General features: G+C 39.9%; 1 protein-coding gene and 1 non-coding gene across 2 annotated transcripts in view; one reads left to right on the top strand and one right to left on the bottom strand.

Moving 5' to 3' along the window:
- The window catches only part of LOC145986471 (uncharacterized), a 169043-nt gene extending 157094 nt beyond the window's left edge, over positions 1–11949 (top strand). Inside the window, exons 6-7 of the mRNA XM_083120518.1 lie at positions 6050–6229; positions 8845–11949. Of these exons, the coding sequence (XP_082976644.1) occupies positions 6050–6229; positions 8845–10924 (2260 nt within the window). The 3' untranslated portion in view covers positions 10925–11949. The remainder of the gene's footprint in view (positions 1–6049; positions 6230–8844) is intronic.
- Positions 11950–13203: 1254 nt separating this feature from the next.
- TRNAT-UGU (transfer RNA threonine (anticodon UGU)) lies at positions 13204–13278 on the bottom strand. Its single transcript has one exon. It is a non-coding gene; the product is annotated as a tRNA-Thr (tRNA).
- Positions 13279–14402: the final 1124 nt, after the last annotated feature.

Below are 14402 nucleotides of genomic sequence, written 5' to 3'. Positions count from 1 at the left end.
TGGCAAGGAAAGAGTAGAGTTACCGGTTAATAAATTGTGGAGAGGAAGTGAACGCTGTGGGGAATCAGATAACCCGGCTCCGCCACAGACCATAAATAATATCTCTGCTCAGGGAGGTAAAAAGCGGTAAAGTCGCATCTCATCCTACGCAAGGCTTCTTTCATTCATCTCCATGTTCATTCATCAGTTTTTTCCTCTCTTCCCAGTCTTTTGTTGCATTCACTTTCGTAGACACGGATGGCCCAAACCATTAAGAACTACAAGTCTTGTGTTGCAAACTAATTTTGTCTGCTTTGAGAATCGATTCTTTTGAACGGATCAATGAGATGAGTCGTATGAACTAGTGGGAACGTAACTTGAAAGGCGGTTAGCAGACACGTTGTGGTCAAGTCCGCGAAAATTCAACGAATAGCGGTCGAGCCTTGTTGTCAATTCTTGTCCCCCGTTTATTGCCGGAGAGGAAGAAGAAGAAGAAAGACCCCCCCACAGTTCTTGAACCAGTTGGTCACTTGTAGTGTGATACATTGCCCAGACGTAGCCAGCAAAATGCACAGTACGGTGTACACGACAGAATTCCCGTGGCGTTCGATTTGGCAACAGCGCGCGCTCGTTCTCCAATCGCAAGCCAGAATGCTCAACCGCCTTCCTAGTTGGCTTTTCGTATAGTTCCGTAACATCTAACGATACATATTTCGTACAATAGTTGTTCATTGATTCGTAATGAACTGTATATTTTCTCTTCATCTTATAATTTGGCATACACAGGTCATGTACTTCGTAAAAATTTTAAGTGAGAGGAAACTGAGCTCAGGAAAAACAGAGGAAACAAAAAGAAGAAAGAAACAAAACAGGCGAAACCAAGTCTGGCTTAGTAGCTGAGTTGGTAGTAATGGCACGGTTTGCCAAGGACCCCGGTTCGAGTCCTGGTAGAGTCTGCATTTTCCTCGTCAATTGATCGATCGTTTGTTTATGAACATCACTGTTAATACTGGCTTTTGCTGTGTACAACTCTTTGCCGATATGTTTCCTGCAACCCTCTTCACACACGATTGTCTGAACTGAACTACTAATTTGGTCGAAGGTTCATGAACCTCTCAGAATTGGATTAGGAACAATGTATCGTAACCAGAGGTATCGGTATCGGAAAGTATTGGTTGTATTTTATTTACGGATACTTTTCCGGCATTTTGATCGCTCGCGGAGTCTGCAAAAATACCGCGTGACACTTTTGGGGAGTGTAATTATCCTTGAAGTTATGCAAAATTGGAAGTTTCCATTGATTTATGTACCAATATTATGTGAGAAAACTGTATTTTGCGATTCCACAACAGGTGTTTTTATTTATCATAATGTAATTCTTAAATATATTTAAGCAAGTCTTGTAAATTTATGCTTATATTTGTAATGAAATACTCACCACACAAATACACATTAATCAATACTTGAACCAACAGAGAGTGCCAGGGGGTGCTTGCCCCCCCCCCCTTCCCGTGAGATATCTGGAAATACTTCATACAATTCAAATTTTGAAATTGTAGCCTGAAAACATGAACAAGGGGTACCGTGAAAGACAGCAGCAAATTATCCTAGCCCTGGGGATGCTTCATGAGATTTCTCTTAACGGGGGGAAAGCATCTCTTTACCTTTCCGTCACTTTAAGCACTGCTGCCTCTCCCCCTGAGAAAAAATCCTACAAACGGCCTTGCCTACAGTTTACCATTAGTGAATGACATCCACAACCTATAGTTAATATTAATATTACAGCATAGACCCTGTGATTAGGGGGGGGGGGGCAAAAGCATTGATGAAAGTTCAGTTGGGAAAGAAAAACATAATTCTATCTCACTGATTTAGTTCTATTGCATTGATGGGTATCGTATGTGTATATATACACCCCCACACCCCACCCGACTGTTTAGCAGTAGCACTTAGTTGTTCTTACTTCTCTCCCTGGTAATTTACAATGCAGTACAGAAAAGAAATTGCGAGCAAAGCTAGCAAGAAAATTTTCGGATAAAAATTTTTGCAAAATGAAAACAGTATTGATTTAATATGGCGCAAAAATTTTAATGGAGCGCCATGGCATTCTCTTTTACAATTTTTTTCATTTAGACCGTCCAGCGTGCAGAAAATTTTACGAAATGTATTTTTATTTATATAAAATTTTAAATCGAGGGGGCAATTGCAGTTCTGTGCCCCTTAAGGTGCTCTTGGCCGTCTGGAAGAAATAATGCAAGATAGACGTGAAGATTAATTCCATCTTGAGTATTATTTTGTCTTGCTACTCTTAGATTCTGCTAGTCTTGCTTTCCTTTGCTATCATGTTTGCCCCCTTAAAATTCATTTCCGTCCAAGTTTTGGGAACAATTCACCCTGCCCCCCTGTAGTTGCGCCACTCCACTCCCTTTCCCTGTAGTTGCTTTGAACATTCATCTGTTTGAAAATACTTCATTTTCTTTAAGTGTATAATATCGTTTAATAATGGCGATAAGATTCCTCTATCCTAAATGTCTAGGTGAAAATATAATATAGGGGCATGGACGCCTGGAAGGGGACAAGGATGGCCACATATCCCCCTTTGAAATCGAATGTCAACCTAAAAGTACATTTTCACACGTATAATTTGATTTCAGTCATAGTAATTTACATTAATTATTATAATGGGGATGCAGGAATGCGATAATTTCAAATTCAAGAGGTGTTTTTTGAGGGGGCCATACTATAATCGGGGTAATATGCCTCATGGAAAAATACCTTGCTTGTCCCTTCGTAGAAAAAATCTGCGGACATCCATGATTCGGGGGGCCTTTGCCCCCTTGCCCCCCGTGCGCACGCCTATGTATTACAGGTGTTTATATGTGCATTAGGTCTGTGGCGCGTTCACTAACTAATCACGTGAAAAACAGTCAGTAACTCACGACGCTGGAAGCACCAAGGTCAACTTCCTCCAGCAGAAAAGGAGGGCTCGTTGCGACGGGCACAGTCGTGCAGACGGGAAATCCAAACGAATAAAGAAAAAAAGAAGCGAAACGCATACGTGCATGCACGGACCATTGTTTTCTGCATCCATTCTTTCCTTCCAGTTCGCCGTCGAAAACACACTTTCGCGTGCACAAAGAGTTTCCCTTCCAGGCACACGTTGCAGCCGATGATGTCACACACGCGCTTGGCTCCTCCATTGAAAGAGATAAATCCGCGTCACCGCCTTTAGCGGCTTCGTAAAGGAACGTGGAGATGAGTCAACAAGTGTAATTTCTCTCAACTAACAATAAAGCAATAAATTCGGATAAGTACCCTTGTCGCGTTCGCCTTTCGAGACAATGTTCTCTGATGGCAGAGGAACAAGATGGAGGCCGATAACATGTGGATGGTTAATTGTGGCGTGTAATAATGTGGATGCTCAACCTCATTGAATGACAAACATGGTTCCGGTTTAAGTACGTGTGCTCGTCTGCAAGTTATCTATACAATCAAAATCAACTATTGAATCTAGCTGAAAGAGAAATAGCTTTGCATTCCTATTATCTATACCCAAAGTACTGAGAAATGCAACACATACACAATACAGAGAGGGGTCTGCGTTCGTATTCTGGCCTGGACATTGGTTTTCTTTGTGAGTGTCCCTTCATCAATTTCATCACCCACCCTCATCTTCGCGATTAGCCAAAAGTGGCAGAAAAGCGAAGTAAAATGAACCAAATCAAACGATCAAGTAAAACACAATGGAAATACAATTCTAATCGAACAACAGGTTATTTTCAAGTGGTACTCAAAATTCAAATTAATATTTTACCATGTCACAAGTTGCGAAACAAACGCCTTCCGTTATGTATTCTTTTATGAGTGGATCGATCAATCGAAATCGTAAAATTTCGGAAGAAAATTTTAACTATGAGGTAAAAGTTCCTCACAACTAAGTACAGGCTGAAAACAAATGAGGGGGCTGCTGGGAAAATGGGCACATCCCACAAAAAAACAACAGATTTTGGTTTGCCTGTGTAACTCGGCAATACTCCGTACCTTGGAAATTTATGACCGTTGTTCAAACCTCCTATACCTCGGTGATGAAAAATGTTTATATTTAAATATGCTAAATTCATACTGAAAATAAATATTGATACAGCACAGGTATCTGCTTGTGCTCGCTATGACAAGCATCGACCTAATAAATAGAAACTCTCAAATTTTACAAGCTGTCATAAACATTTCTCCTTAACAACTCTCTTCCCCATATTGGTGGTTGTTGTTTTAAGCCTACTTTATGCACAGATAGGCTAATCAGGACTTGACCTACAGTTTAAAGTGAGTTCCGAACCATCGTGCAATGTGCCTCTTCCAGGTATCGAACCCGGAACCTTTTCCCACATGTACACACCTATAGTCGCAAGTGATATGTTCTTGTTTTCTCTGGATCGGTCCTGTCTATTGCTTATCTTTCTTTACGCTCCTTTGCATGGAGACGATTTGATATTATTGTATGTTGTAGCCTGCAAGTTTACAGAAGTCTATAAACATGTTCCTTGTCTTCTTAGGACATGGTTGCATATTGGCGTTTTTTATGGGGGGGTGTTATCACTTCCCATAACAACGTCACCCATGATGGCTGGAATAGGACAACGACACCTGCCGATAGCATTTCTTCTATTGGCGGAGAAGCGAAACAAACACCTATCACAACACGTGTAAGACTTCAATTAGGGTAAGAGCGGGATATGCTTCAAATGGCGAATTGACTTCTACAAATATTTTTGTATGGCTTGTTTTGGCAAGCAAGGTATATTCTATATTGCTAGTTCTTTCCCACGATCAAAGAGGGCACTCCACATCGGATATCACTTTCGGCTCCGTAGTTGGATATGCCCTTCTCCAGCAGCCCGTTAAATATTCGTTAAAAATCATAGGAATGATTCAAGTTTCAAATCTTAAGTACCATCCCAGTTTTGTGATTGGCCTCATGTTCATCTGTGGTTTGCGGCCGGCAGCTCATAGTGGATTTGGAAATGGTGATTTTATGGACGAAGTGAAAAAATTGAACTTTAGTGCCTTGTAATCTTGGTTGGCAACTCTAGCAATCGAGAATATGTTGGTACACGTACCCAAGTACTGACCATCATAAACTTACCCTGAAATGAAACTTCTGAAGGGATTCTTGATTGCACCTGGCTAACCTGGATAACTTTCTTAAGCTCAATTCTTGGTATCGCACGACACTCCGGGAGACACGTTGTTCACCGACATAATCTAAGCAGAGTTCCCAGTTGAAACTAACGTATAAGTTAATATATGTATAATTTTTCATGCCATCAGCCAAGGAACTTCGATTTATGATCTTACAAGAAGGTGTTCATATCTGATCTCTTCTGGGAAAAAAAAACCATTTCTATCTAATTTGGCTCACTATTCTTGAGCGTTTGTATAGAATAAGTGGACATTTGAATCTATTAAGAAATAAACCAAGGTACTAGGTTTGAAGACACTAACAAAAAAACTGTGTATATATCACAAACGGTTTTCAAGTTATTGCCGATTAAAGTTGGGGTTGCGGATGTCAACGAAGTGTTTATAACAATTATATATTTTTTTATTCTAGAACATTTCCGTAGATGTCAAGGTCGAATCTTCCCCTCTTGGCGAAACCGCTGCAAAAGGCCCATTTACAGAGAATAAGGATATCTGCAATCTTTCCTTGTTCAAAATTACACTACAGCAAAGATTTGTTCTATTTATAAATTGCATGCCGGTCGAGGAAAAGTTGCCTGTGTAGGATACTGTTACAGTTACACCGTGGTAGCGCCACATTTGGCAGGGACTTGAAACAAGCAACCAGAGCTCGTGGCAAATCCGTCGCCAAGAATAGCTTGCACTTCCAGTTGCTCTTGATTATCGTCGTTTTTCACCTACCAGGAAGAGGTCACCACATTTACATCCCGACCTCTTGCGCGCGGTGTACGTAATTTGTCGCAACGACATGCAGGACAAAAAACAAACAAACTAGGAAGTATACAATGTTTTTCTCTCTCTCTATTGACATTTCTTCTTTGCATTTCAGGTCTCTTGGCGTCACGGCTTACGTTCTGTTGACCGGCTTCTCCCCCTTCGGAGGCGAGACTGATCAGGAGACGTTCTGCAACATTTCTCGCGCACAGCTGGACTTCCCGGATGAGCTGTTCGAGGATGTCTCGAAGGAGGCGCAGGACTTCATCAGCCGCCTGCTCGTCAGACAACCAAGGTAAATGAATCCCATTTGTCTTGGTCAGCAACGTGGGTAGATGCGTCTGTGAAACGCTAAATATTGTAGTTAGGCTGATCGTGTGTCATAGAAGAAGGCTTCAAACATACTGCGCATGGAATATACAGGGCAAATTTAAATATTCGAACGCAATTTTCATACTGTACTGAAATAAGACTTGAAGACACTCTACCTATGATAGAATTTTAAAAATCTACCTCGTCGTAACACAATCGTGGTGAATATTTTTAGGGCATCAATGGCAAAATAAATATTTTTTCACGTATATTTGCAATCTGACCACATATAAAGGGTTTTCCAATAAGAATGATATGATTTTGAAATGAACTGGCAACTATCCTTCAAATGTTATAACTGTCACTAGTTGTCATTTGTGTTTAGTATACTGTGACAATTCATCATGGCTAAATACACGCTTCAAGAACGTTTGGTTATTATCCAAAAAAGATATATGAAAATAGGCGTTCTATTGAACTTGAAACGGATCATAATTTTGGGCAAAAAATTATCTTCTCAGATGAAGCTCATTTCTGGTTAAGTGGATATGTTAACAAACAAAATTGTCGTTTTTGGTGTGAAAACAATCCACAAGAGATTCACGAGATCCACAAAAGCTATGGTGTGGTTTATGGCATGGTGGCATCATCAGACCATTTTATTCCAAAACGAGGTAGGAGATGCAGTTACAGTGACTGGTGATCGGTACCGATTGATGTTAACAGATCTTTTTGTGGCCAAATTTAGATGAAATTGATTTGGAGGACATGTGGTTCCAACAAGACGGTGCCACATGTCACACTGCTAATGCCACTATCGACGTATTGCAAGAACAGTTTGGTGAAAGGATAATTTCAAGAAATGCAACTGTTAGTTGGCCTCCAAGAAGTTGTGATTTAACTCCTTTAGATTGCTTGTTGTGGGGTTATTTGAAATCTATAGTCTAGGCAAACAGACCACGAACCCTTGATGCATTAAGATTGAAGATCGAACGCTGCATTCGTGACATTAGGCCCGAGGTATTGCACAAAGTCATCGAAAATTGGGTTCATCGGATTCACTCGTGTGCACGAAGTCGAGGTGGGCACTTAAATGATGTGTTATTCAAAACATAATGTAATAAACTATGCTTCAAAATAATATAAAAAGTTTGGTTGTATCTGAAATAGTTTTTATTTTATTTCATTTAAAATCATATCGTTCTTATTTGAAAACCCTATACAAACACCCATATCGTCACATAAGATGACCAATAACATGTATTATTGGTTGAGTTTGTTCTTAAGTCCATTTTATGCACAGAAAGGCTAATCTGGACTGTAGTTTAAAGTGGGATCCGAAGCACTCTGTGTCTCCACCGGATATCGAATCCAGAATCCCTAGATTACAAGGCGATGACATTACCGCTAAGCCATCGGGAAGACATTATCACTAAGCCATCGGGAGGTCCTATGTTATTGATTGATCTTTTATATTTAGCTTCAATTTTTTGCCACCTATGGCTAATCAAGACGATGAAGATGAGTGATGGTATCATGAAATTGATGAAGGAATACTCACAAAGAACGCCCATGTTCAGGCCAAGATTCTAACCCAGTACCCGTGGTGTCATAGTGCGCTGTGCTAACCACTCCGCCACGGAGGGAGGCTAGTATAATAGTATATTAATCAAAATACTGCATTTTAGAAGTTTTTGTCTGATACTAGTTATAAAGCGAAATAGTAAACTTACTAAAGCATACGTTAAACTGTTTATTTAGCATTGTGCAGATGATTGTGCTTGTGGATTGTTCACAACTGAATTAGAATATATCTTAGTAAAGTGTAACATAACTATGGGAGTGTTGTTCGGACGTACATTGCCTGATCAGTATTGCAAGAAAGGACCTAAAACTTTATCCTTTCTCAAAATGAAACTTGTGCTTTACCATCCCTGAATATGATTGTTTTTTGGTTAATAATTTTTGACTACTTTGTAAAAACCAGTGGGAATTTTTCAGTCCATTTCGCAGCCTAGTGTGCATAATGCTAAGTACAAATTTTAATTGAAAATAGGAAAGAAGGTACAATAACAAGCATATGTATAAAATATTTCCAGATCACGATTGCTTTTTCTTCACCGGTAAAAGTAACCCAGGCGATTTTGAAATACAAGTGCCTAAAGTCACCATTCTCAATGCCTTTCCAGGAACTATTCTGATTGTCGGAACCTTGAATCACACTTTGTTACTCGTAGTTCCGCTCGCAGGGCCGTAGGAACACTGCCTGGGTAAATTTCAGACGTTTCGTTTTGGTATTTCAAAATTGTTTTCCCTCATTTTTATCAATTGTGTAGTACAAGGAAAATGTTCAAACTTAATCAATGAAGGTATTGTTATCTACATGCTTTAAAACAATCATAATACGGATCTACGACGTAATGTTTGCTTATGGGTAAGATTTAACCAGCCCACGTCCTTGCGTCCTAGCGAAGAGCGCAAGTCCTGCTGGGTTATTCGGGATATTTTGTACCACAAGAGAAAGAGTTGTATTGGGTCGATTATAGTATTTAAGTGACATTCGTGTTGTAACAATCCTTATTGTCTTGTCTTTTCCAGTGCACGACCAACGGCAAGAGAATGTCTGCGCCATCCTTGGATCAGCAGAGCAGCTTTTGGGGCTCCCCCGCTCCTCCGTCACGCCTCTGCGCCACTTACCAACATCCCAGATCCCAAGACAGTGCATGGGGAGTCATCCGGGAGGACCACTAGCGAATCCAACAAAACTAACCACAGAGGGAACGCGAACGGGAAGCAGAACCTGAGGAAGTACCTCTCAAAGTCCAGGGAGGCTCTGTTCGAGCGCGTGGCAGGAAGCAATCTCAGGAAGACACTTTCCAAATCCAGAGATCGCCTATACGAGAGTCAGATGTCACTGAATAAGTCTAGGGATCGCCTCCTGGAAATGTCCCGTTCCAGGGAGAAGCTGTACGGCCTCAGGAGCATGTCCAAGTCACACGAGGTCCTCAGCATCTGCGCGGGAACCGAAGCTAGCGTCCGCGGTTGGGGAGTGTGCCCGATCGAAAACGACAAGTCGCCTCACTTCACCATCTTCCAGAGACCTTCCGACATACGTGCCTCCGAGACGGACCTGCTCTTCAAGTCTTCGAATCTTGGATCCGGATCGAACAAGATACCTGGTCCTCTGGAACGATCGGCGACGACAATATCTACGGAATCCGTTTGCAGGTTTAACCAGCAATACCCTCACTTGGCAAGATCAAAGACGTTATCCGAGTCCTTGGATGAAAGTATTGCCAGATCAATCTCGTTGGCGCTACTGAAGAGCAGCCAGGAAAGCTTTAGCCTTCTGGACGTATCCAAGGATTCCAGTAACGATGACAAGCAAACATTTTCAAATGACAAGAAGTCTGAAACTACTTCTGCAACCACGAATTTACATAACAATTTCCATCAGGACGAAGAAAGGCATGACGAGGCCCTGAACAAGAAGAACGGAATGATCGACCTGCACAAGTTACTAGATATGGACGGGAGCATTAAAGAATGCAACAACGACTCCCCAACAATAGAACCTATGTCTCTATCGCAAATAGAGAGCAATACTCAAAAAGTGTTGGACAACATAGAGAACGACCTGAGGAATATAAACACGATCATCAGAGAGGAAAAAGCCTTAAACGACTGGAAGATGATGCAAAGCATGGCGGAAGAAAATGACCACACTGAGCAGCAGCCAGTGAACATGCTGACGACGGGTTGCGAGAAGGAAGACAGGAAAACGAGAAACTGCATTGAAACGATCGACGAAGAAGATGAAGAGGAGGATGACGAACCTAGATACACAGTGCAACAGTTGATTTCTGCCTTCAACCGTCACGAGAAAGTTGTCTCGGAAACGGTTCTGTCGCCTCCGGTGAAAACTGGAGATGAGACTCCATTCAAGTTACCTCTTGGCACTAATACCCTCAGGCTGTTCATCCCTCACACGGAAGGTGATTCGAAAGAGTCTTCTCCACAACCCGAGGACACAAGTGGAGATCATGAAATAACCTATGAATCAAATGAGCCAAACGATATTATTACCAGCTGTAGTGGAGATATGGTATCACCTATCCAGGAATCCCAGATAGAATCCGAAGAGATGAACAGGAACAACGATAATATGTGTTTGAACACGGAAGCGTCAAGAGACGATTACGATGTAACAATTAATGCAAAAAACAAGGACAATAGTAGCAGTAGCACACTGTGTCAACTCATCATCGAACCAGCACAGTTGACAAGCAGGGAATCAAGCCCAGAGAAAGAAACCCTGAAATCAGACATTAGTTCTAACAGTGCTGCCAACCTGAACGTGTCCAGGCCAGCAAGCTTCCTGAGGTCTGGCTCGATTTCTAGTGAAGCAAGTTGCTGCGACAGTCCAGCAAGCGATGCTTCAGTTATGTCATGGGAAGAAGTTACAGCAGATAAAGAAGGAAGCGACAAAGCAGCAGCATCTAGGAATCGATCCTACAGTATACAGACCGATCTCACTTTCTTGGCCCAGCCATGGGGCAAAGTATGCACTGGTTCATACTCCAGAGCTCTGGAGAGGTTCAACGGGAAGTCTAAAGATTACAAGCCGAAGGATAGGCCAAGAAGGAAGTCCAGCCCGGTCATCAAACCAATGGCGTAATTTTGTGCAAGGGGAAACTTACTTTGTAGCTTTACAAACTCAATGACTAGTCAAGATGCTCCGTTGGCTTACTCCAGAAGTAGTCACCTCACACATCATACAGAATTTTTTGAACTGAAACTTACACGAACGGATTCCTACTTGAAAAACAACACTGTGTCTCTAACACAAGGACCGAGAACAGGAATTCACTCCTCTTGTTTGAAAGGCTCAGTATCCCGTTATCTTAATGAGATATGAGAATCGCAAGATTGTGACATTTAAACGTCATACCATACAAAGCTTTAAAAGATAGTTTATACGAAATAATAGTAAAGAACAAAAGCTACTTGTGTGCAATTTGGAACATAGGTTGTGAGAGACATTATCGTGGATACGATAAACAGCTAGTTTTTGTGCAACTGACTGAAGTAATATCCAAAAAACATTTATTAGGCTACCGATGTACTCATACTACAATTTATACGTCGTAGTCTGAAACCAAAGTGTTTCTTTACTCTTACAATTTAGCAGTAGTCCTCTGTGAATGAGTAATAATTGTAGTGTGCTTCTTAAAATTAATAATATCAACACTTATAGATATGGACATTAACGTGTGCTCAGTGTTGCCATTAAAATAATAATAAAAATTCTGTCACTGACTTAACCATAAGATGAGCAGTATTGTACGTTAGATTTTTAATTAGATACATTTTTCTCTAGGGAGACATTTTACCACTAACTTAGTAATTCCTTTAGCTTAAAACTATTTATCAGAAAATTCTCACCAAATATAGTTTATAGTGTGCAGATACAATGTTGAGGTATTTTTATTTTCTAGGTTTTTGAAGTAAGTGTCTGATTTTAAACTTCTCACACTGAAATTTAGTACAAGTACTTGTCCTAAAGCCTATATTCAGACACGCAAGCAATAATTTTTGTGTAAAAATGCTATAGATGTTGGCATTTTTGCTTGGAAGTAGTGTCGTTTATTTTTTTTCTTAGGCTCTTTGTATCTGATGTATACTATTTTTCGAGTCAAAATAAAATGGATTGTGCAAAAATTGAGCTGCTATCAAATTAGTATCTAGTACATACGTATGATCTATATTTTAGTTTTGATACCTACATGTTCCACCCGATCTAAGCCATGAGCAATTCCTCTGAATCGTGGGTTATAATTTGCTGAATTAATCTAAAATTAAACAAAAAATAATCGAAGAATATACAAAACTATTTATATTTGAATGAATTTCAACGGACCATTGACGTAATTTAACAATAAATTTATTTCCTAGTCTGTGTAAATTACGTATTATGACCTACGATGCTGATATCTCGTGGTTATTAGTATTTTCGTTTCTGTAGGGTGATTAAACGAACCGTGGCTGTGACGGTCACTGAACGAACTGACTAGTAGATTCCAAATATTTCTAATATTTTCCAAATGGCAACAGCGGTTCGTTGAAACTGATTAAATTATAAATATTGTTGATAACGTGTTTAATTTTAATTTCATTTATTGTACAATAGCCTTATGGACAAAATAACTGGTAACTGGTTGTCACATTTTATTTACATATAAAGACAGAAAAATACATCTTGAAAAACTGAAATGCCTAACTGAACTTAGACAAGAACCAACCAAACGTAATAGTACTTGGCAGTACTGTGTGGATAAGAACAATGTTTGCGAAAACCAGCCAGATCGAGATACACAACTTGAATTACGAAACTATAGTTTTAAAAAACACGATCTTGCTTGCTGGATCCGTTTTTTAACAATAGATTGGATCGGCTTACAAGAAATAATCAGCTTTATGTGTACCTGTGAAGCATGCTGTACTGTTTACAAATGTTGTATTCATATTATTTGTCATCGAGTATGAATGTTAATTCACAAAAAGCGCGAATCCAGAGGTTTTCTTGTATACATGTGGTGTAGTTGGACAAATGATACCAGGTATGCTGTCCATCGTTATATTAATTCATTTTATTTTACATTGTGTGCGCTTTTAAAGTGTGGGATCATACTGACGTACGTGAAAATAAAATCCTTAGAATAATATTTGGACCAAAAAGGGATGAGGAGACAGGTGAGTGGATAAGGTTACATAATTTGTATCCAGATATTATTAGAATAATTAAATGAAGAAGGCTTAAATAAGTAGGCCATGTGGCACGAATGGGAGAGGAAAGAAGATTTGGTTTGGTTTGATTTGGTGTTTTAAGTCCACTTTATGCACAGTAAGGCTAATCAGGACTGGACCTACAGTTTAAAGTGGGATCCGAACCACTTGTGCCTCCACCGGGTATCGAACCCGGGACCCCTTGCTTACAAGGCAATGACGCTACCACTGCGCCATGGGAGAGGCCCTGGAGAGGAAAGAAGAGTTTACAGGATTCTTGTTGGGAACCTGATGGTAAGAGACCTGTAGGAAGGCCAAGACCTTGAAATGGAACGAAAGGAAATCGGTAAGGATGGAAAATATTGGATTGATCTTGCCCAGGATATGGACAGATCGAAGGCTTGTGTTGCTGCAGCCAACCATAAATAAACCTTCGAGTTTAAGAAGGCTAGAGAGTTGTAGTTAGTTAGTTAGATTCTTGAATCTCGCATTGAGCAAAACAAAGTGAATGAATGAAAATATGGATGGACAATTTCTCCGGAAATATTTATATATTCCATTGAGAAAAGGCATACGAGGACATGTCAGAATAAATGTTAATTATTTGCATCGATGTTTCAAAGAGTGGACAGAAATATTTACTTGCCCTGAGATGGTCAATATTATTAAGCCATTCTTAAATTAAGTCATTTTCTAACTGACTTCAGGGCATGAAAACGAGCAGGGTTCGAACCTTGAACCTTTGAACACAAGTGGATTGGTAAAGCCCTGCAACAGTAAATACTTGCATAATGAATAGGATAACGATAAACAAGGGTATCCGCAGAAGCTTTTTGAGGGGGGAGAAAGTGCAATGTTTATTTTAGGTTAGAAATATTTGTAGGGACACCATGCCGACCATATGAAATTGATTAAGTAGTATTAATAGTATACATATCATGAGTCGTAGTAGTATTAGGTCCTTTGAGGAAATTTGTACTAGAAACATGAGATGAGTAAATATCTGGCACAACTGTTTCTTAATATTTATCCAGATTTCAAACCATTAAAGAAAACATAATGTATGGTCTCCTTATAGGTCTCTTCGTTTAGAATTTTTAGTTCGTTTTAGTTCCAGCCGTACTTGCGAATGTAACGTTTTAAATCGATTGCCCGTGCTTACCCCTCCCTGTAAGATATTTTGGTAAAGAACATACAACATTGCTTGTTTGCATCATTTGAACAATATAGGTGACGAACTATTTTGCAAATATCTCTCAAGGACACTGTAATGCGAATGGAACTGGTGATTTATATTTATATTTGAAAATAACTCTATGCTTGCAAAGTTTGGGTAAGGTATCGTGGAAAAACACAAAAGGCAATAAACA

Source organism: Lepisma saccharinum, chromosome 4, assembly GCF_977018435.1.
Source record: "Lepisma saccharinum chromosome 4, izLepSacc3.1, whole genome shotgun sequence".
Taxonomy (NCBI): Eukaryota; Metazoa; Arthropoda; class Insecta; order Zygentoma; family Lepismatidae; genus Lepisma; species Lepisma saccharinum.
This window is presented reverse-complemented; position numbering and strand designations above follow the sequence as displayed.